We start from the raw sequence: 22,634 nt of genomic DNA on the forward strand, positions 1-22,634 counted from the left end.
TTGTATGTGTTTGTAATTTGTGTGCGTGTGGGCTTCTGTTTGTGTCTGGAAAAACCTCTGCATGTGTTTTTATAGCTCAGTCGACATTCTTGTCTACTAAAAACCTATGGTTTGGTTTGAAAACTGCTTATTTTAATTCCCTCTGCCTCTTCCAAAGCATACAGCGTACTTTTCAATCACATAAACACTGTATATTCAGAAAATTTCCTGTTTCAACCTTGGAATATTTGCAGACCACAACAGTGTGAACCATAATCTTTTTATTCTTTTTCATATATAAAGAAATACACAAAATACTTACAAACTGTTCCAGGACAACTTGAAGACTGAAACTGACAGAGAAAAGGTAAAACGAGGAAAATGCCTTCAACTGATTGCCAACACTCTTTCGTTAAAAGGTTAGTTCATCCAAAATAAGAAATTGTCAGAATTTGTTCACCATCATGTTTTTTCAAATGTATGACTTTCCTTCTTCTGTGGAACATAAAAGATACATTACCAACTATTTTTGGGAGAACTATCCTTTAAACTCTTTCTTTTGACGGTACAGTTCACATGTAGACTATTAAAAGCCTCCACTCTTTTAGTCCAGTAACAGGCGGCAGCCTTTTCTGGCCGTGACCTCTGGAGCTTCCCTTCGCTAAGTGCTACTCTTCAAGAAGATGACTTGAGCTTTGAAAGTTCACGGTTGCCATGGTTACTGTAGTGCCATCTAAGTGGTGAAAGTGAACTGTAACAGACCAATGAGACTCTCTGTGGAGCTGCAGTGCATTTCACACAATTCATCAAAGCTTCAACAATTGAACAATTTTGCACCAATAATGTATAAAAAAATATACAGAACGATTAAAAAAAAAAAAGTGTGTGTAAATTTGGTCAAAAATTCCCACTTTGCATATACCTGTAAAAAAATATAACATTTCCATAACATCTGGGAAATCCAAAAGCACAAGGTGAGAAACAGTTAGACTGTCCTCAAAGGCAGTGAATCTGTTCTCCTGTCTCAGTGCACATCTTACAACACCAAAATCAACTTAACACCACAGAGTTTAAAGGTCCGTTCATACTAATAACGATAACTGTAACCAGAACTATATTAATGGCCACACCAAGGGATGATAATGTTGTTTATTTATAAGTGTGTGCTGCAGTTCTGTTATTTGCTGCTGTTTTTTAAAGTTGGATTGATAATCTGTAAAAAAAAAATCCTATTATAGAATTAGATGATTAAAGCTTTATAGTTACAGTCATGGTTATAGTTATTGTCCTTGGTGTGAAGAGCTCTTAACCCATTTGACAACATTTGAAATAGTTGTTTAGCATGCCACAAAATGGGTTTCTGCAGGTGACTAGAACTGGAACTGAACAGGTGACGTCTCGAGGTCAAATCCAGAGTGGTCTAAAGCTACATACCCTTTATTTCCCGCTAACAGATCATAACTTCTTCGCAATAACCAAAATATCCAGAATTTTTGATAATCACAGTCTTTCAACAAAGCATTTCTGCTTTACATTCATCATCTGTCAGCCTTCCTGGCTAATTAACATTTCTTTATAGAAATAAATAAATTGGATAATTTAATGAGCACACAAAAGATGTCATCAGAATCTCAATGACTCATTGTGTCTTTAGTGTGTCATCTGTGTAAGTGAGGAACCCATTTCCTCCTCGATCTGTGAGGTCACTTCCTGGTCTTCTATCATCATTTCTTGGTCATTGTTTTGTGATGATGTAATAGTCCCATTGTTCTCAACCTCTCGGTCTTTGCAAGTCTCGTCTTCTCCCTCAGGCTCGCTCTTCTCCATTGCTGTGTCTGCTTGGGTGTGTTTCTCAGCAGTGGCGCCCTCTTCTGTCACCTCTAAAACACTGCAGATCTCCATCTCGTGGATCTCCACATCGAAGGGTGCTGCAGAGGGGACCGAAGGAGAGGACCTACAGCCCACACATGCCTGAGAGACACATTGCATATTAATAAAACAGTCACGACTGAGTGTTTAGTGGTGTATTGTGGGAGTTATTGTCTGACAGACTTAGACTTACAGAAATGTTTATAGCACGAGGCAAGCGTCCAGTGCGGATCCAAGGGTGAACCTGGCTCAGCTCGCTCTTCTGCTCCTCAGTGAAGCGAGGCTGCTGTTTCTGCATGGCTCTCAGAGCAGCACGGTCCTCTTTCAACACAGAATCTCTGTCTCTGTTACAAAACACATTTGCTTGGTTAGTTAACTATTACCATTACAAATTTCATCAGTCTTTAACAGTGGGTTTGGGGGATGTAAGCATGGGAATGTGTTTCTTTTTTTCTATGCATGTGATGTGTGACATTTTACATCATAATGAGATGTATTAAACCATTGGTTCCCAACCATGATCCTGGAGGCACCCCAACACTGCGCGTTTTGCATGTATCCTTAATCAAACACACCCGATTCAGGTTTAATCAGCTGATTAGCAGAGACTCCAAAATCTGAAATTGGTGTGTCAGAGAAAGAAGATGCAAAATGTGCAGTGCTGGGGTGCCTCCGGTACCAGGGTTGGGAACCACTGAATTAAAGTATATGTTTGAGTCAGTAATGGTGTTGTATATGGATGGGAATCAAATTCTGAATATGATTCAACTTAGTGATTCTGGTTCCTTCACAATTTTTTTTTTTTGTTGTTGTAATTTTGAGGAAGAATAAATGCAGAATTTGCTAGGCAAAATAAAACAAAAATGAAATCTATTAAAAAATCTAACTTTGTTTGATTTGTTTTAAATGTAAATTTTAGATGCATTTGATTCCCAACACTAGTGATGTAGTGAAATCTATAGAGTGTTGATACTAACCGGATGGGCAGCTGGTAGGTCATCATAGTCTTTTCATCTGTGTTGGCCATTAGAAGCCAGATGGGATCTTGTAGGACACATTTGATGAACTGTTCTTCTCCATCACCCCCTGCTGTCTGCTTGCGGGAGTGGCTGTTCTCTGATGAGTCCACACTGCCAAAGTACTTGCTTGTATGGCTGCTCTGACTGCTTCCTGTTAAAGTAAATGAAAAAAGAGAGAAATTAAGTGATTTACTTGAAGTAACGCTTCTTAAGTAACAACTGCTGAATGGCATTCGGTTCGTTCATACCAAGTAACACTCCATATCCAATCCATACTAGGGCTGCAAAGCGATTAATCGCATTCAAAATAAAAGTTAACATACTATATGTATGAGTACTGTGTACATTTAAAAAACTATTTTTATGTACTTATATATATATATATATATATAAATTTCCTTAATATATGTGTGTATTTATATATACATAATAAATATACACAGTATACACATATAGTATATAAACAAACTTTTATTTTAAATGCGATTAATCGTTTTGCAGCCTTTATCCATACTGCCTAAAAGTATTGCCGCTTACTAGTTCCACTTCCTGAAGAGCTGCAGCCATTGGACCCTGATCCAGAAGACCCTGAGCCTGACCCAGAGGAGCCTGTGCCTGATGAGCCAGAGCCTGAGGCGGCTGAGCCAGTGCCCGAGCGAGAGTCCTCCTGTAACAGCAGGTCTAGTAGATCACTGGAGGTGGACATGGCATCTTGATTGGACTCATTTGTTTCACCCTACAAAGGCCATTAAAACCACAGACCATTACTAAATGACATGATTAAACAAATTACATCAGGATCTTCACAGCTGATTATTGAGAATGTTCTCTGATGAATGCTATGTGTTCTGATTTAGAATTCTTTTCATGAATGGTTAAACTGCTCTTATTGGATGAATCTCACAAAGGCTTTTCAAAAATACATCTGAGTCATATTTCAATGCCCAAATGATATAGAATATTGGGGGAGATTTGATATCAAATGTTTACTAAAAAAATCTCAATAATCCCAAAACATCTGAATTTTCTTTATATAAAATAATATTTTTAATATTATTAGCATTTATTGCATGCAATGGTGACAGGTGACTAGTATGTTATAGATTTTAAATTAAACTTTTTTTTACTAAATGTTGAAGTACCTATTTTAACATGTTATGCTAATATGCTAATTAGCTGCTACTAAATATCACTGTGGTATAAAATTTAAAATAAAAATTATAGATTGTTGTGAAATTTAGCTGGTATTGATATCGAATACCGAAACATAACAATTTTAAATAATCAGTAAGTAAATTCATCCAACATTCCATTTTCTTACATTTTCTTTCTCTTTTGAGTCCACCCCTGATCCTCTCTGATTGGAGGAAGCCTGTCCTCCTGCTCCACCTCCTTGTCCCACCATAGGAGATGTGGTCTGTTGCCCTGATGCCACCTCAAACCGGTTGCTTGGAGACTCCTCCAGCTGCAGCAGATTCAAGGGTGAGGAGCATCTGGACTGAAAGAGCGGAGACTCTGCTCCTTCTCTCTCAGGGGCCTCTCTTTGGCTGTAAGACTGAGGGGTGCTGGAGCGAGAGTGGGCGCGTGGGACAGGGGTTGGGACCTGACAGGGCGCCAGGGAGGCTGGGTTGACAGCAGGGAAAGGGAAAGCTGGGTTTGGGCTGTAGAAGGGCTGAGGCATGCCCATGTTGGGCTGTGGGAACATGTAGTTGGGTAATACCAACGCCATCATCGGGTGGACCATGGGAGGTGCCATCTGTGAGTTCTGAAGGGGGAAGCGTAGCCCAGCTTGTATGCTGGGATCCGAGATGGAATGGGAAAAAGGGGGATAGAGGGGATATAAAGGAAGGATGCCAGATGGGTACGGGAGAGAGGGAACACTAGCTTGTGACCCTGAGGTGGGCCAGGAAGAGGAGCTGGCTGCAGGACCCATGGGTATGGAGGGATTAAAGGGCCTGCCCAGAGTGGGAACCCCTCTTAGGGGGCCAGCTGGGCTGCAAGACCCTGTCTGCTCTGAAGTTTCCTGGTGCTTCAGTCTTTTGCCTCCTCGACCACGTCTACGCCCACTACTACTTGCTGCTGGATAATCACGAGAGCAGCGCACACCTAAAATCAAGAAAAAGAGATACATTACTGGTTATAAACATGACATAATAGAATAAATATGATTTTCTGATTTTTAAAAGATGCCTTTCAAGCTCACCAAGGCTTCAAAAATACAGTAAGAACAGGAATATTGTAAAACGTCATTACGATTTCAAATAACTGCTTTCCATTTGAATGTTTTAATATGCAATTTGTTCCTGTGTTTGCAAAGCTGTAGTTTTAGCAGCCATTACTTCAGTGTCATATGATTCATCAGAAATCATTCCAATATACTGACTTGGTGCTTAATTATTATCAGTTATTATGTGTTAGCCATTATTAATAATGGCTATTATGATCAATGTTGAAAACAGTTCTTGCTGCTTAACATTTGTGGAAATTGTGATACTTTTTTCTGGATTCATTGAAGAATACATGAAGAATAATTCTGTGTAACATTGCATGTGTTGTGTTTGTTGTTGCTTGAGCACATCCTTACCTCTTGCTAAAGGTGCAGTTTCTTGTCGGCGCACAGCTGAGGTTGGGTCTAACACTCTGAGTTTGCTCAAGTCTCTGAAGCGACACATGAAGTTCTGCTCCTCTTGTTGTGTGTGAGCCGACAGAACCTCTTTTGTGAGACCCATCCTTTCCCCTCCTCCGGATCCTCCAGCTACCCCTGTTCCTCCTGCACCTCCTCTTCTCCCTGCATCCCTATCAAGAGCAGGGCTAAGGGGAAGAGAGGGCATCGTTGTGGGAGGAACTTGGGGTTGAGCGGCAGGATGAGCAGCATTCGGAGTAGGTGGGGCTTCCTCCATTACGATATCTGTGGGAGCGAGGTAAAACAAGAAGAAGGGATGAGATAAAAAAAAACTAGTTCCCCAAAAACTGGCCACAAGAACAAAAAAAAAAAAAAAAGACACTTGATTGCTATGCTTGCTCTGTTGTATTATGCGTCTTTGGTGTCCTCTCTAATTCCTCTGAGATACACATACACTTGCCCACCTGACTCAGGAGGTTTCTTGTCCCCCACATGGACGATGGTGCTGCTGAAACTGCATTGAGAGGTGACCGAGGCTACACTTTCAGCTTTACTGTGCATGGCCATTGGGGGTAACAATGTACTCTCCTCTACCAGAGACACAGACGGACCTGCAGGTTAGAGTATCTGTTAATACTAGTGTTGTAGTCAAGACCACCTACACAGAGACCAAGTCGAGACCAAGACCAGAGTGTGATGAGACCAAGACAAGACCAAGACTTTGAGGGGTTGAGACCAAGACATGACCAAGATTTTAAGAGGTTGAGACCAAGACAAGACCAAGACCAAAGCAGGGTGAGACCGAGTCAAGATCAAGAGCAAAACCAGCACTCCTGAAATTAATCTAAAAGACCCACATTTACTGAAGTCTTTTCAGGATTAAATTTTAACCCTGGGTAAAGTATAATCAGTATAAAACGTGAAGCAAGATAACCCAGGATTCCTTTTACCCAGGGTTTTAGAATGACCGAAACATGAAGATTTATGGTTTGATTAGCCTTTGTGTTGCTGTTATCAATAAAATCATATCACTAACAAAATTCATCTTTGCTCTGCAGAGGTGGCACAGAAGCTGCATCTGAATTAGTACAATTACAACTTCAGAAATATTGTTGAGATTTATCTTTTTAAAATAAAATTTTGATATATAATGAGAAGATAAAACGAATATGAATATCAAACTGAAACCGCCAGTGGGTTAGGTGGCGGCAAATCACCTGAGTGTGTTAGAGTCATTTATTCAGCTGATTCATTCAAAGCAACTGATTAATTCAGTAACAAATCACCACTGTGTGTTGCTCAGAAACTCACTACAGTTCTGCTATGGGATTTGTTTGGAACTCTTTTTTCGTTGCCGTTTTTCATTTTTTTGGTCATTTGTATTAATTTTGGTGACATTTTTGGCACAGTTCCCCATTAAATTCTGACCGGGCACAACAGTATCAAAAGAAATTACATTAGAAACAAGTTATTGAGTGCATTTGAAGCAGGAAGTTTACATTACATTAAGGTAAATGAACCAGCACAATGCACCAGCAATTTAATAATATTTCTGCAATTGTGGTCTTGACTGGTCTTAAAATAAAATAATTTTATTCTGAGACCAAGACAAGACGAAGTACAAATGCAGAGACCGTGACAAGACCAATACCTTAAAAAATGGTATTAAAGGGATAGATCACCCAAAAATGAAAATTCTGTCATTAATTACTCACCCCCATGTCATTCCAAACCTGCATGATCTCTGTTCATCTTCTGAACACAAATTAAGATATTTTTGATGAAAATAAAACTCTGGCCCTGCATAGGCAGCAATATAACTGAAATGTTCCCAGGCCCAGAAACATAGTAAGGACATCGATAAAATAGTCCATGTGACATCAGTGGTTCAACCATAAATTTGCAAAGCTATGAGAATACTTTGTGCACAAACAAAACAAAAATGACGACTTTATTCAACAATTATTTTCCTCCAAATCACATATTACACCATTATGGAAAGCACCATGATGCATACATATTGCTTTCCTCTGCATGTAAACAAGGCGAGCTGCACGTCAGCGGCACCATGCGCATACCTAGTTTACATGCAGAGGTACTCTCGATAATGGCGGAAGTCGTGATTTGGAGAAGAATTGTTGAATAAAGTTGTATTATTTTGTTTTCTTTGCGCACAAATAAGTATTCTCACAGCTTTGTAAAATTGCGGCTGAACTACTGATGTCAGATGGATTGTTTTAACGATGACTTTACTACGTTTCTGGGTGTGGGAACATTTCATTTATGTTGGTTTATTTGCTGTGTATGAAGGGTCTGGGATTTATTGGGTTTATATATTTTATTTTGTTTTGAGATGAGTGTGGGTTTTGTTGGTTTGGGTTCTTATGGGTTTGGAACAACATGAGGGTTAGTTTCATTTTTGGGTGTACGATCCCTTAAGGACCAGTTTTGAGTAATACAACACGTTAATGCACAGCATATCTTTAGTACTGTAGTCTATATATACACAATATACCAACTGTATATAAACTCTGTATAAACTATAACATTTGATCATTGGTGAATAAAAATATTCATTTTTTCTTAAAAAAAAAAAACATTCAAAATTCCAGCTGCCAAATTTGGCTGTATTCTAATGTAAACACTACCATTTGCATAATCATTTTTGGTGTATAATACATTAACTGTATATAATTTTCCATTCCATTTTTTTGTATTCAATCAGTATTAGCAAATAAATTTGTTTGGCTTATGGTAGAATTATGATTATGAGAATTATGGTATGAATTACTCAGGCCTACTGGCCAAATGTCACATTACATAACCAATATTCATGAGTCAAACATTCACCATACTGCAGTAGTGCTCCTTAGCTTGTGATGTGCTGGTGTTTATGAGGTATTCCGTGCTTGCACTAATTAGAGTGAATATACATTCCATTGTAACCTTGTAACATTTATGTAGATCTTTAAGTAAATAGTGTGCTCAAAACAGGCACTTCAGTGTTCTGCTGTATCAAAATTGGTATCATTAAATTAAATTTGAATGGTAGTTGCATTGTAAGAGACTGTAGACCTGTAACTGCATTTAATTAGTATTGTGCTGCATTAGTTTATCATTGGACCATCACCTTTAGCATTGCCTGGAGTGACCTGCTGTTTGTCATCATCAGAGGTGGAGGAGGCAGTGCAGGAGGAAGAGCCACACTTCCTCTTCACCGTATTTGGGATGTTACAGCTCTCCAGATACCTGATGAACCAAATAAAACCATAAGTCCATGGCCTGGCATTGGATTGCCATCACAAGGTCTAGAGATGCTCACTATACAATAAAATGATTAATCTGAAATTCACAACACATAATCAGTGATAGACATCACTATAATGATCTGAAACACAAACCTTACGATGCTGTCCAAGGAGTTGATTTGCTGATAAGAGTAGGTGGTGGGCGGCTCCTTCTGCACGATCATGGAGGGTGCGGAGCTCTTCGAGGGTGGAGCAGCACTAGGACCGAGACTGCTGCCCAGCTCTGCTGCTTCAACTGCTTGCACGGCACCTATTTATCAGACAGAGAACATCTTGAGACTAACATCCTTGAAAGTTTTTAACAGTAACTGTAAAGACACAGCCTTCAGTTGCTCTATGAATATACTGTGAGTGGTTGTGTACCTGCTGTGGAATGTTTCTTAGGAGGAGGTCGGTTGCGGGAATCAATGAAGACTTGTTGTCCGCTGGTCTTCACCATGTGAACATCTTTGCAGATTTGCTGGAAGGTCATCTATTAGAAAAGCAGTTCATTTAATTTAAGTGTTTACTATCCATGTCTGGCCTGCCTTTTATGTCTGCGAACAGCACTAACAAGCACCTCAATACTTTATAGTGTTCAAGGTCAAGAGAAAGTTTGTTTTCGGTCGCATATGAACTGAACCTGCTAAAATGAGGGCTTACATTATGAACTGGGGTTTAAGTGCTGTGTCTTTAAACACTCACAGGTTTGTGGAGCTGCGAGGGGTCCTCCAGACCCGGTCCACTGCTGTCTGATGAAGAGGCGGCACTGGGCTGGTGCTCGTGGGATCCATTGCTGGCCAGGCTACCGTAGCCATGAGAGCTGCCGCTGTGGACGGGCTGCACCAGGAGCCTATGGATATGCTCACTGAGCTGAACTATGTCTGGGGACAGGGTCCGCTCCTCCAGACCCCTCGGCAGGGTAAAGACGTCCTCATTCAGAGGAGAGCTGGAAGGAAAGAATCAAGAGGTAAATGTGTGTATGTACAGAGTACAATAAGTAGAAAATTTGTTTTTGTTAGTGGTGGGGATTTTGAATTATTCTAGGGAATCATTTTACCAAAAGGCTTCAGTTCAGTCACTGATTCAGAGACTTTTTCTGTGGTACATCAATACACCAGTACATCAGATGGCAAATAGTGAGTGTCTATGTGTCTTTAAGTGCTATGAGCAAGTCATTAAATCATTCACTCAAAAGATTTGTTCAAAAACCTTCAACTCAAATAACCTCAGAATTTGAATGTTATATATTATTACCATACCAAGACCAAACCAATGCATTTTTAAAAAGGGACTCACAATTACCATCATTTAATTCTACATGGTCATTAGTCCCAGCTTCACCTTTTTCATGAACTAAATGAGGCAGTAATAATGTGTGCATGTATACAGTTTGTGTAGAAGCACTCTGAGTCACCGCAAGTTGGAAGGAAACAAAAATGGTATTGAGCTCATGAAAAATCTGTCTTGTGTCCACATGACAGAGCATGTGCTAATGAGTTTGATTGAGTGTGGACACATTACATACTGGTGTGTAGGTGGTATGTGATGGAGGAATTATGTGTGTATGCCTGGGTGTTTATGCTGTTCACGTCTAGAAATATTTGATGCTTTCTGAGTTAATTTTGGACCTTGTGTGTACTTGGGTTCTTACGTTCTGACTTTGTGCCGGCCAACAATGAAGGCCACTTTCCTGCTCCAGGGGTTAATGAAGGAGGACCAAGAGGTGTCAATGGTCAGATATTCTCCATTCTGTGCGCACATCCGCAAGGGAGCGTGATCAAACGGCTGCCCTGCAAACTGAAGAACTGAAAGACAAAGGAAAAGTGAAAATTTAAATAAAAGAAAGGAAACAGACAGAGGTTAGAGAGAGGAAGGGAGAGTGACTCACTCTTCTTATGGATGGCCACCATAATGGGTCTGTCATCTGGATGGATGTACAGCAAGACTGGGGTTCCCACAAGGTCCTGAGGCAGGTACCCCAACAGAGGAACTGCCCGCTCATCCACCTCCTGAAAGAGACAGCTGGGGGTGTGACTGGTGGTGAATATCCTCTTATCCGGAGGAATCCGAGGGGCTGAAAGCAGGATAGCGAGAAAGAGCGAACAAAACCCACACCAAGTTAAAAAAGGCATTTGTATTTTTTCCATTTGGTTCCAAGCATTGTGAAAAAAAAAAAAAACTTGTTAAACAAGAAATGTACCCTCATATCCCGAGTGCACTCTCTCTGCGATGAGCAAACAGCAGGGTTGAGGGTAAGCCGCATCAGAGTCTTGGAGCGTGAGCAGGTAGGGGGTCAGTCTGAACGGGTAGTACCTCACATCACCACTGGTTGAGATGTCTCCACTGATGTGACAAAACATGGACTTCTCTTGGGTGCAGTCCACCGGTGGAGAGACTAGTGAAAAGAGAGATCTAAGTTGTTTAAGACTGTAATTGTATGGCGTGGCCATTACTGGTCTTGGTGGTCCTGGTTCAACAGAGGTCTTATGATGGCATCAAAAAGTAGGGTGAATCCAGGTAAATTGGGACACTTTTTGCTAATGAGATGACTGAGAAAAAAAGTCCCAATTAACCTGAATTCACCTATAATCGCACATGAATATTTTGTTTTATAATTGACAGAACAAACTTGTGAAAAAATAAGTCACAAATGATATAGTGTTCAGAATGGTTGACAACTTGACAAAATTTTAAATTTGATCATCTATTACTTACTCGTGTCATTCCAAACCTATGATATTTTGTTCATCTTTGAAACACAAATTAAGAGATTTTTAATCAAATCTGAGAGAATTCTGTCCCTTCAATAAAGGTCCACTGCACCAAAACTGATGCTTATGGTAAATGGAAGCTCAACCTCACTGGTTCCTTCGAGTCAAGCAAGCACAGTTGTAGCACTAAATTAGGTCGGTTTATCATGTAAAGCAATTGTGTCTCTTCATTAGACTTGGTTTAAACTGCTCGATTCATTTCTATTGTGATCTCTTCATTCACTTTTTGAAGTGTCAAAGTTTTGGTGGAACTGACCTTCAGTGGAGAGACGGTTCTCTCAGGTTTCATTACAAATATCCTCATGTATTTCAAGGATGAATGAAAGTCTTGGTTTGGGTATGGAATGACATAAGGTAGAGTAAATGATCACAGAATTGTCATTTTTGGGTGAACTATCGCTTTCAGATTATAGAAATTTTTTTCTATCTGGTTGTCAAACGTTAGTGTAACATGCCATAAAACAACCAAAACACACCATGTACAAACATACCAGAGCCGATGCAGGAGGCCCAGGGAGGTAGTTTGCTGGGCGCAGTGTTGCTGTAGAAGGTGCTCACATCCTGGGGGGCCAAAAGCTCAGAAAACAAAACTCCATGAAGCTTCTCTGGCTTACTGCGCAGAAGAGATGAACCCTGTGGGGATACGTACACAACCTTCCCTGACAGGAACGAAACCGCCATTGAGAAAGTGTCCTGCACAAGAGAGAAAGAGACTCTTTTGTAACTTCTAACAAATACTGTACACAGTATCTGCATGACTGAGAAAAGTCGTGTACCATTTTACAGAGAAAGTGGAGAAAATTAAAAGAAGAGAGGTGAAATTTGGGATGATTTCGCCATCTAGAGCGTGTCTGTAATCCACGTCTTATCTGTGTTCTTGCTGACAGAATTAAAAAACCTGTAAGCCAGTAACTGCATTGATGAGACTGAAACTACTTTTCATACAATAGTTTAATATTGTGTTAGTCCTAGAGAGAGAAATGGGTTTGTGTGCAAGTCAACGTACTGTATTTTTGAGCGTGTATTCGGAGGTGATATTGTCCAGTTCTTCAACAGTGAAGGTGGAGAGATCCAGACTACAGCCATGACACTCCTCAACATTCCACTGGTGATAATACTCCTGATTGGCTGCAAAAAAAAGAAAATCTTTGACATTAACATCACTGGACCCACAAACTCCATTCCTGTTACAGGTGAAATGTATAATTCCAAACAGAATTCCAAAAATAGTGATTATTTTCAAATGCTTCAATCTACAAATGGCTCATAAAATTGAACTGGAGAAATCATTTTCACACTAAAAAAAAAGTTGCATACATCATTCCTTTAACTCAATTTAAGCTGCTGACTTTCCTGTCAAACATAAACCACAAAACCAACATACTGTATGAAACTCCCGCTCACCTTTGACTTGTCTGACACATCTTAGTGCGTATTTGAGGGCGTTAAGAGTGCTGGAGCGTCCCTTCATCTTTCTCTCCGGTGGCAGACGGATCTTCAGCTCATTCAAGGCTCTCATCAGCTCTTTCTGGGTCTGGACGCGAGCAGACTGATTACTGCTGCAGCCGCTGGTGGATGGCGGGTCTTGTTCAGAGCTGGCGCTCAACAGGCTGTAAGCCAGAGAGCTGCTGGGTGGAGACGGGCTGTGAGAGTTTGAGCTGAGAGAGAAAGGATCAAAAACAAGAGGTTATTATTACTTTATATATATATATATATATATATATTTGTATTACTTATTATTATAATATTAAGAAACACATTTCAGAATTTGCTTTTTAAAAAGGTCACATGACGTGATTTCATGTTTTCCTTTGGACTGTTACAAGCTGTTCGTGCCTATATAAGATCCATATAGTCACAAAGATTAAAGTCTCAAACCCAAAGAGATTTTCTTTCTAAAAGTTAAGACTCATCCACACCTTCCTAAAAAGCCTCATTCAAACACGCCCCCACAAATCTGTCACGATTTGTATACCAACGCCCAAATGTTTATGCAAAGGCATAACTTTTATTCTTGCTGTAGTACTGTTACCACCGCCATGTTATGGAGTGTGTTTCCAAATATGGTAAGGGCCCGAAGTATTCAGCCAATCACAATGCACTGGATAGCTGGCCAATCAGAGCACACCGCACTTTTCAAAACGACAAGCTTTGTAAAAATCTAAGCGTTTCAGAAAGGGCAGGGCATAGAGGGGCAACAATAATATAAAGTATGTGGAAAATAAACGTGTTTTTTAAACCCTAAACTACATAAATACATTGCATTACACCAAATACACAAAATAATGTTCTTTTTAGAAATGTCATACGACCTTTTAATGCATTACCATTTGCATTTATATTTTATATATGAATAATAATTTATTAATCTTAATTATTTTAGGTCCCCTGGTTGAGAACTCTAAAATGAAGGTAGTATAATTAGTTTGAGTTATCTAGACTCACATATTGTTAAAACCTGTTTGCGGTTGTTTTTTTTTAATCTCTCACCTCTTGTTGCTCTCCGTAGTCTCCAGACACATGCCTGAGTCTTTTCCATTCTGACTGAAGGAACTCTGATAACTTCTGTTCGACTGTCTGCCTCTGGATCCATTCCCTCTCTCACTTTCCCTCTCCCCAGAGTCATTTCCACTAGATAGTCCATCTGTATCATCAGAATTTGTCTCTCGGTTGTCACCTGTGGATCCTTTGGCATCAGATACCCCTCCTGGAGATGATCCTGTCCCGCTATTCACCGGATTTGATGAGGGAGAACTCACACTCATGCCGCAGGATCGGTTTACAAGCCCTGCCTTTTTCTCGACCCCTCCTGCTCCTCTATCTGTATCATTGCTGGGGGCGGAGTCTGAGTTGTCATCACTCATAATAATACTGTAAAAATAAGCAGTTGCCGAGGTGATAGGATTCACCTGACAATAGATTACACAGAGCTGAATAAGTTCACTAAGTTGGACTGCTTGAACTACAGTGGGAAATCATTTTGGTGTAAATATTCTTCACAGATTTGTTCCGTAAACAAAAATCATGGTTTTTCCAGGTGTCTCACCACCTCGTCCTTTGAACCTCAAATCAAGCAGTGCAAGTGTGAAGTATTTTGCTAACTGCAGAAATCGTTGTTCAGCTCAGAAAAACAGACACGACTGGTTGTTACGAAACAGACTTGGCTGCTGCGACGGAGGCAGATGGAGTGTGACAGTGTGAAAAAAAGTGTAAAAAACAGCCACTGGGAAATTAGGCTTCTTGTCGGGTTCTTGTCTTCGGCACTCTATCTTTTCTCGGAGGACAGCTGACAGGAAAAAAAAAAAGCAAAGATAATGTAAGTATCAGTCTGAAAGATACAAATGTACAACAAGACAGCCTGAGTCAGTTAGTCATCTTGTATTACTAAGCCCCATAAAATCTAATAGATATCATTATATGAGAACATCCTGTTCTTTAACAGGAAATGTTACTCAAGGATGTTTTTCAGCAAGGTAAATTGTAAGCTATCAGAAATTTTGCACAGACTCAGAGGGATGCTGCATGTGACAGCTCAGATAATTCACACTCCCAGTTGGCCACTACAGAGGCTTTTTCTAGTCTCCTTGGTAACTAAGAATACTATGTAGAAACCACAAATCCACACTCTATCTTCTCCACCTTCAACCACACAAGCTCGTTTTTGTCTTTTGCATTTGCCAACTACAGGGAGCAATACAAGGATCTATGAGAGACACAACAACATCAGTGTTTACCTCAAGATTAGGGTGACCAAGTTGGTTTCTAGTAGGTGTTCCAACTTGGGTATTCATTTGCATAAAGCTCTGGGTCTCTTGTCATCACAAATGAACAATTTTCATCTTAAAAAGGATGAACCAATACATTTCACAATATTACTGTTTTACTTTTGATCTAATAAATGCAGACTTGGTGAGCATAAGAGACTTCTTTAAAAAAAAAAAAATCTTATTTACACCAAGCTTTTGAATGGTAGAATTACAGGGAGTTGTAGTGCTTTGGCTTTTCAGGGCTTTAAAGTAAGAAAAAGGAAAGCCACCCACCTTGGACAACACATTTACCTTACACAGATATTTCTGAGTGATCTTAAAACAGCATGCAACTTCCACATTCACATTTATTCTCTGCCTTTATCCCTCAAGAACACTTAATCTCATAAGACTCACTGTCGTCTATGTTCTGTCAGACTTTTTTGTACTTCCTTTCTGGGATTGTTACTGCCATCCTAATGATCCGATACTAATTGTGGAGCTACCGAGTTTAGACCTACACTCAACAGTGAATGAGCATTTACTGCAAATAGCGCCTCTAAGCAAGCAAGAGAAGTGATACTAAAAATTGAGCAAACTAATTCTAAGCCAATCAGTTATTCTAAAGCATATTAACTGTGTGACAAAGTATAAATAGACAGAGAAAAGTGGCTGCTGGTACTGAAGGTAATAATGAATGTAAATTCAAAACCCCATTTTTTCCCACAACACAGTAAACCGCATTGACCCATTTGCTTTAATTTGCTCACCTCAAATAAATCAAAACCCTGTTTATTAATACCTTTCATATTTCTAGATGTGAAGATTTCTAATCAGTTGCTTCCAGAGGGAAATCATTACATCAGGACATTTTGTTAGACTTTACACAGATACTGTTTGTTAAAAGACTTCTTTGATGTGTAAGAAACTGTTACTGAACTATTTATAATTCACTTAAATGGCTGGTTTTCCACACATATATTGTATTCCGAGTCTGCACAGCTTTGATCAGCATGAACCTTTTAACTCACAACTAGTTTAAATGTCCAACAAGCCATTACAAACAGCACAATCAATAAATAGGCCTACCAAAACGCAAAAAAAAAAATTATATTTTGTTTTATATTTAATATATATATATATATATATATATATATATATATATATTATATATATATATATATATATTATATATAGATTATATATATATATATATATATATATATATATATATATAAAATAAACTAATTACCCTCCCTTGGTCTTTGCTAATAATCTGCTGTCGTGAGCCTGATCTTATATTGGTACCATGGCAATAATCTCCTATTTAAAAAGCTGTCTATTAGAGAAACATAACTTGATTAAAACATCTAAAAAAAGAAACAAAAGGAGTGAAACGTAAACAAATGATTTAAACAAAATTAAAAAGTAATATGGCCAAGTGTCAAAACACGATGCGTCACAAGTTTAATTTCCCACATGAACAAATTTACATTACCGCTGGGTTCGACTGACGACAATGCGGACGTGCACGAATGAAGATGTGGAGAGAAGACTGATAAACTAGTTACATTTTAATCAGACACTCTCAATCCACCTGACATACAAACAGTTCACCCTCTATTCCTGAAGTAGTATCTACTGAGACACACCGTTGCTGTCTCCACAGCATTTCGTCTGCATTATAGTCGTGATCCTCTGGCTGGCTGCGCGCGCTGCCTAAGCACGCGCGTCTGCTGATTCCCTCAAACTCGTTTCAGTCCTCATAGAATCCATGCGAATCAGTTGAATTAATGTTTTAATGACTTTTAGACAGTCACTTATCTCCACCTGCTGGCGTAACGATGTAACCTGCACAACGAGTTACAAATCCCAACCACTAATACACAGACTGACGGTCTTTAAAAACAGTTTTAAGCCAGGCATGAACCTCTATGCATAGACACTGGCCCGATAACGGGATATGACCAAATATAAAAAAGTTCTGTAAAAGTGCACGACCAAGTTACCCAAAGCCTGGGAGCTATTTATCTAAAAACAAGGTCATATGCATATGGGATCATATTGAGTGCCAGGTGCTTTGACAGACCACTTGTGCTTGGTAATGTGGAGGGGTTTTTCTCTACTGAATTTCACTGACAGACTCAATCTACACTCAGTTTTTGCACTTTTTGGGTAAATAAAACTACTAACAACATAGTTGTCCCTGCACATTAAACTGGAAAGGGGAAAATAATTATGCATCACTTTTAATTTCCAGTAAAACAGGAAGAAAATAACTACCAAGTAACTGGGACTCGAAGACTAAATTACTCAAATGTGAATCTAACCTAATCTCACTTTTGCTTTGATATGCAAAGAATGTTATTATAGACCTGAGATAGACCACACATTTTTACCAAACTGTCACCTAGTCTAACATAACCAAACTTTCAGCTAAAAACATAAAGTCTGATCCACTCTGCAGCATATTTTGCCAAGAGCTGCACACTTATACAGAAATAGACCGCCTGGTGAACATGTACAGCATGAATAGTCTGTCTTGTTTTTACATGTCATTTAGGGGCAGGTTTATCTACAATTGTTCTACAGTAGTTGACTTGAATAAGAAACTCATCTAATGGCACAGAAGTCCTAGTCCATGAACAGCTGCACAGAAAACACTGAAATAAACAGGAGAACAGAGACATCATGCCCATTCATTTTTGAGCCAAGTGGATTTTGAATGCAGCTTCCAAAAGCAAAAAAATAGCCAAACAATCTCTTTTTTTTTTACATTTCATACAATCACACTGGTGTGATTAGAACGTTAAGTGCGGCACAGCATCAGCTGCTAAATTCAAATCTGGCACAAATCACTTTGGTTGGCACTGAGCCAGAAACAGACACGTTTTTACAGCGCTTTTACAGCCAATATAACCAATCACGCACAATTCTGTTGAGCTTATGAATGCAATCAAAGGCATTCACATGAGTCATCGCTAAAATTCCGGCGTTTTTCATCAGAAACAACAAAGTGCAGATGTGCTACGATGCAAGTAGGATATTTCTTTCACAGTGTAAACAGCTTAAGTGATTATAATGAGAGTTTTTGAGAGTGCTTAAAACGTTCTTTGACAATGTAAATGTTCTTTGCTTTCTTTTTGTGCAATGAAACTGTTATAATTAGTAACTTACAATGTTTTTATTAAATTCACATTAAATGCAAAGTCAGTCGTGTTAAAAATATTTTATGGCACGACAACCAGGGTTTGTATGCATAGTTAATAGATTACACTATTAGACTACTTTTCCCATCGCCCATTATAGACCAACTAACATAATCTACAAAGGTGCAAAATGCATTTACTTATACATATTTGAGAATCAAAATTTTTCATGATATAGTTAACACATTTGGGAATATTTCAAATTAAAAAAAAAAATTAAAAAAAGAGAAATAAAACATAGGCCTATATCAGTCATACTTATATATTTTGAAAACCTCCCAGTCAAATACAGAGAATAAAAACTGGGGAAGTGGAGTACAGTAGGCTATATTTTGATTGTAATATTACTTGTCAGTTAACATTTATTATTTATTTAATATGAAATCCTTGAAGAATGACATCATATCCTTCCTCATTAATTCATCAAATTTTGTATAAATAAAAGGTGTTACAAGTTAAACGAGAAAGTATCAAGTAGAAATTACAGATTGTAGCTTTAGAAAGAAGTATTTTATTTGATTTAACATAAAACTTATGACAAACATTTAGGATACAATGTCCTAACATAAACTATGAAACATAAAAGAAGATCATTTCAGAAACATCTCAGTATTTTTTTGTGCATACAATGAAAGTCATTGGTAACCAAAACAGCTTTCTTACAAGCACTCTTCAAAATTCCTTCTTTTATGTTCCACATATTCGGGACAAAAGCAGTACTCGGGCACTATGCTGCTCTTCCTGCGTGACATCTTATGATATAAATATGAGACAAAATCTAATTTTTTTGCACCAATATCTTGAATTTTAGGGCATAACTGCATTTTATGGATTTGTTGCCCTGCATCATATTTGTAAACAATCAAGATGATGTACAGGTCTGGGGGCGGGGCCAGTGCGTTAACTGATCGCGTTTTTTTTTTCATAACTAATTAAGCTGACGCGTTAAACTGACAGCCCTAATATATACATAAACAATTGATCTATTTTGGCACTTCAACATCCCCCTGCAGTCCCTTCATGAACCCCTAGGAGTCTGTAACTAATAGCATCACGATTTCCAGCTTTGTTAGTTTCAGGAGGTCAGTTGTGAATGCTTTACCACCTTACACATAACAATATTTTTTTTGACGATCATGATGATACTTCAAACACCCGAATGTAAAGATTAAATGACTACAGGCCGTTTGCCTCACTTTTCACACGGTTTCCCTTCTATTTCTCATATAAATACTGATTTACTAATGTAACTTTCATATTTCTTTTAACATGGATTTTGGGGGAGTCTGATGAAATACTAAAAAGCCAAATAACACTGTGTTTACTCCATGTATGCATGCTTCACAGTTTCATTTGACCTGTATGCACAAAGCTACGTCATCAAAAAAAAAAAAAAAAAAAGGTGGATAATCTTAAAGCAATGCATGGTAATTAAATAAGTAAATTAATTTAAATAATTAAAAAAAATAATAATTTCAAACATTAGTATGATGGTATGACAGGGTATAATGCAACGGTCAATTGCCTATCAATTATCGCTTATAATTCTACAATTCATCCAAATCAGCACCTTCTGTTGGACAAATGTAACGTAACCTTGTAAACATGTGACTAGAAATGCAACTCCACACCCGTCAGAAGTATAAGAGGTTAAATCTAGACTAATCTTAGTGCTGGCCTTACCTTGTAGATCTTACTGTTCCGTTTCTCTTGAACAAGACGACAAATTTGTCATTCGGAAGAGTACTGCAATGTATTACTGATCTTATGAAGTCGGCGGAATATAATGGGTCCAGTCCACTGACATTGCGCTGCTATTGTGTGCTGGAGATTTGTTTCCTCAAGACATCAGACACACACGAATACACGTGCTTTCCAATCTGTCCACAAATCTCTTGCATCGAGGATTTCTATTGGCTGTGCTCGTAGACAACCACGAAATTTTATTGGGTAACCCCGCCCATTCACCGCGAAGTGTTCGCTGATTGGCCAATGCCAAGGGCGCTCGGCACATGTTTATCTGCTGTCACGTTGCAGCGCGCCTGTTGTTCTAATACATGAGCGCGAGCATGTAGTGGGCAGTGCGACACATTCTTGTAGTGTTGATGTAGATTCACATAAAAAACAAGGATGAACCAGTTTATCCCATGCAGCAGACTGAACTAGATCAGACTGAACTAGATCACATGCAGTTATATTCATGTGATAGTTAACACCCTTATTATTAATAAAAATCCACAAAATGAAACGTACAGCAATGTGTGACTGCGTTGTTTTAATGAACCCTTTTAAAACTTTTCCAGGTCCCTGGGTTTCAGGGACCACGCGAAAACCTTGAAGAATAGCTGAAACGGTTCTTTGAAACGAGCTATAAAATCAGTGGGACTTCCCAAAACTACTGTTTCCCACGTACTGCACATCTCGATTGAAAAACCTGGTGGCGAACATGAGCCATGCACAGTTCCACGTGCCTCAGAGGCAGCCTGTTGGTGACGTCAAGCAGCTTCTGCGACGCCCTCAAACTCACGTGGCGGGTGGCGTGGCTCGCTGGTGCTGTGCGGATGAATTTATCACCTTCGTCAGAGAAGCGTCATTATTAGGCTGACCTCCATTTACCCGATTGGTAAAATTGGGCCGTCTATGTCTGTCGAATATAGTTGGGAGGCAGGCAGCCTGCATTAAATAACCCACATTTGGCGGTTGTAAATTTGCAGCAGGCAGCCACAAAGCAAGATTCATTACTTTTCCAAGTAAACATAATATGTGCATTTTATATATATGGACTCTAGACCACAAATATAGCTATATTTAACACCACAGCATGGCAGTTTCTTGTGCAATGCCATCTAAGGGCTCAAAGGTCAAGCACATTCAACTGAGGTTTCCTGCTTTGCCAAACATGTACTGTGATTTCTCTGGACTCCCTGAACCTTGTATGGTGCTTGATGAAAGACCTAATTTTTTTTGCAATTTGCAGTGTGAAATGTGATTTTTGATTTGTTCGACACTTCTTGTGAAATCTGGCACAAAGTGGGGAGCCATGATCCAGCTTTGCTTGGAAAGACTGAGATGCTCCTTTTATACCCAAACATGATACTCTGACCTATTACCAGTTCACCTGCTTGCTGTGAACTTTTTCAAAACAGTTTAACGTGGATTTTCCTTTTCACTTTTATTTTGCTTCTGTCCCAACTTTTTTGGAGTGTGTTGCAGCTGTCAAAAACAGAATTAGTAAATATTTACAAAATACATTTACGTTGGTCAGTGTAAACTTTGGAAATCTTTTCTTTGTACTTTTGTCAATTCAATAAAAGCTAAAGAGAACGAGCAAATCACAGATTCTTGATTTCATTTTACAAAATGTCCCAACTTCTCTGGAATTGGGGTTGTATATATATATATACACTACTGGTCAAAGGTTTGGGATCAGAATGATTTTTTATGTTTTTTACAGGAGTTTCTTATGCTCATCAAGGCTGCATTTATTTGATAAAAAATACAGGGAAAATATGTAATATTGTCAAATATTATTATGATGTAAAATAACTTTTTTCTATTTTAATATACATTAAAATCTAATTTATTCCTGTGATGCAAGGCTGAATTTTCAGCATCATTACTTCAGTCTTCAGTATCACATGATCCTTCAGAAATCATTCTAATATGCTGATTTATTATCAGTGCTGGAAACTGTTGTGCTCCTTCATATTTTTTTGGAACCTATGATACTTTTATTCAGGATTATTTGATGAATAAAAAGTTAAAAAGCAGAGCATTTATTTAAAATAGAAATATTTTCTAACAATATACACTACCATTCAAAAGTTTGGGGTCAGTACATTTTAGTTCTTTCTTTTTTTTTTTTTTTTAAGAAATTAAAACTTTTATTCAGCAAGTATGTGTTAAATTGATAAGAAGTGATAGCAACGATTTATATTGTTAGAAAAGATTTATATTTTGAATAAATCCTGTTCTTTTTAACTTTTTATTCATCAAAGAATCCTGAAAAAAGTATTGCAGTTTCCCAAAAAATATTGGGCATGGCAAATGTTTTGAAAATTTTTATTTTTATTATTATATTAGATTATTATATTGATTTGTTTTGTTTCATGTGACACTTTATACTGG

At 38.5% G+C, this 22,634-nt stretch overlaps 1 protein-coding gene across 3 annotated transcripts; it reads right to left on the bottom strand.

Moving 5' to 3' along the window:
- Nucleotides 1–245: 245 nt before the first annotated feature.
- Nucleotides 246–20,403, bottom strand: LOC109066735 (period circadian protein homolog 1-like). Of its 3 annotated transcripts, none has more exons than XM_042728319.1 (19): nt 20,190–20,402; nt 14,042–14,837; nt 12,956–13,209; nt 12,558–12,679; nt 12,043–12,244; nt 10,981–11,175; nt 10,669–10,854; nt 10,432–10,585; nt 9,483–9,726; nt 9,162–9,270; nt 8,892–9,048; nt 8,621–8,739; nt 5,955–6,101; nt 5,452–5,775; nt 4,189–4,973; nt 3,405–3,603; nt 2,826–3,018; nt 2,042–2,192; nt 246–1,950 (listed from the first exon to the last, which is right to left on the bottom strand). In XM_042728319.1, the coding sequence occupies exons 2-19, from the start codon at nt 14,413–14,415 to the stop codon at nt 1,630–1,632; spliced, it is 4,236 nt and encodes a 1,411-aa protein (XP_042584253.1). In that variant the 5' UTR covers nt 14,416–14,837; nt 20,190–20,402; the 3' UTR covers nt 246–1,629. The 3 variants fall into 3 exon arrangements, with proteins under 3 accessions (XP_042584253.1, XP_042584254.1, XP_042584255.1); XM_042728320.1 differs by lacking the exon at nt 20,190–20,402 and adding an exon at nt 16,791–17,353; XM_042728321.1 differs by lacking the exon at nt 5,955–6,101 and having other exon boundaries at nt 20,190–20,403.
- Nucleotides 20,404–22,634: the final 2,231 nt, after the last annotated feature.

Source organism: Cyprinus carpio, chromosome B7 (genome assembly GCF_018340385.1).
Source record: "Cyprinus carpio isolate SPL01 chromosome B7, ASM1834038v1, whole genome shotgun sequence".
NCBI classification, from domain to species: domain Eukaryota; kingdom Metazoa; phylum Chordata; class Actinopteri; order Cypriniformes; family Cyprinidae; genus Cyprinus; species Cyprinus carpio.

Coding starts and splice junctions, on each gene's coding strand:
- LOC109066735 (XM_042728319.1), bottom strand. CDS start 14,415: ATGAGTGATGACAACTCAGACTCCGCCCCCAGCAATGATACAGATAGA. Junction 10,855..10,980: donor AGTGCACTCGGGATATGAGG/GTACATTTCTTG, acceptor TCCTGCTTTCAG/CCCCTCGGATTCCTCCGGAT. Junction 2,193..2,825: donor ACCTACCAGCTGCCCATCCG/GTTAGTATCAAC, acceptor GTTTTGTAACAG/AGACAGAGATTCTGTGTTGA.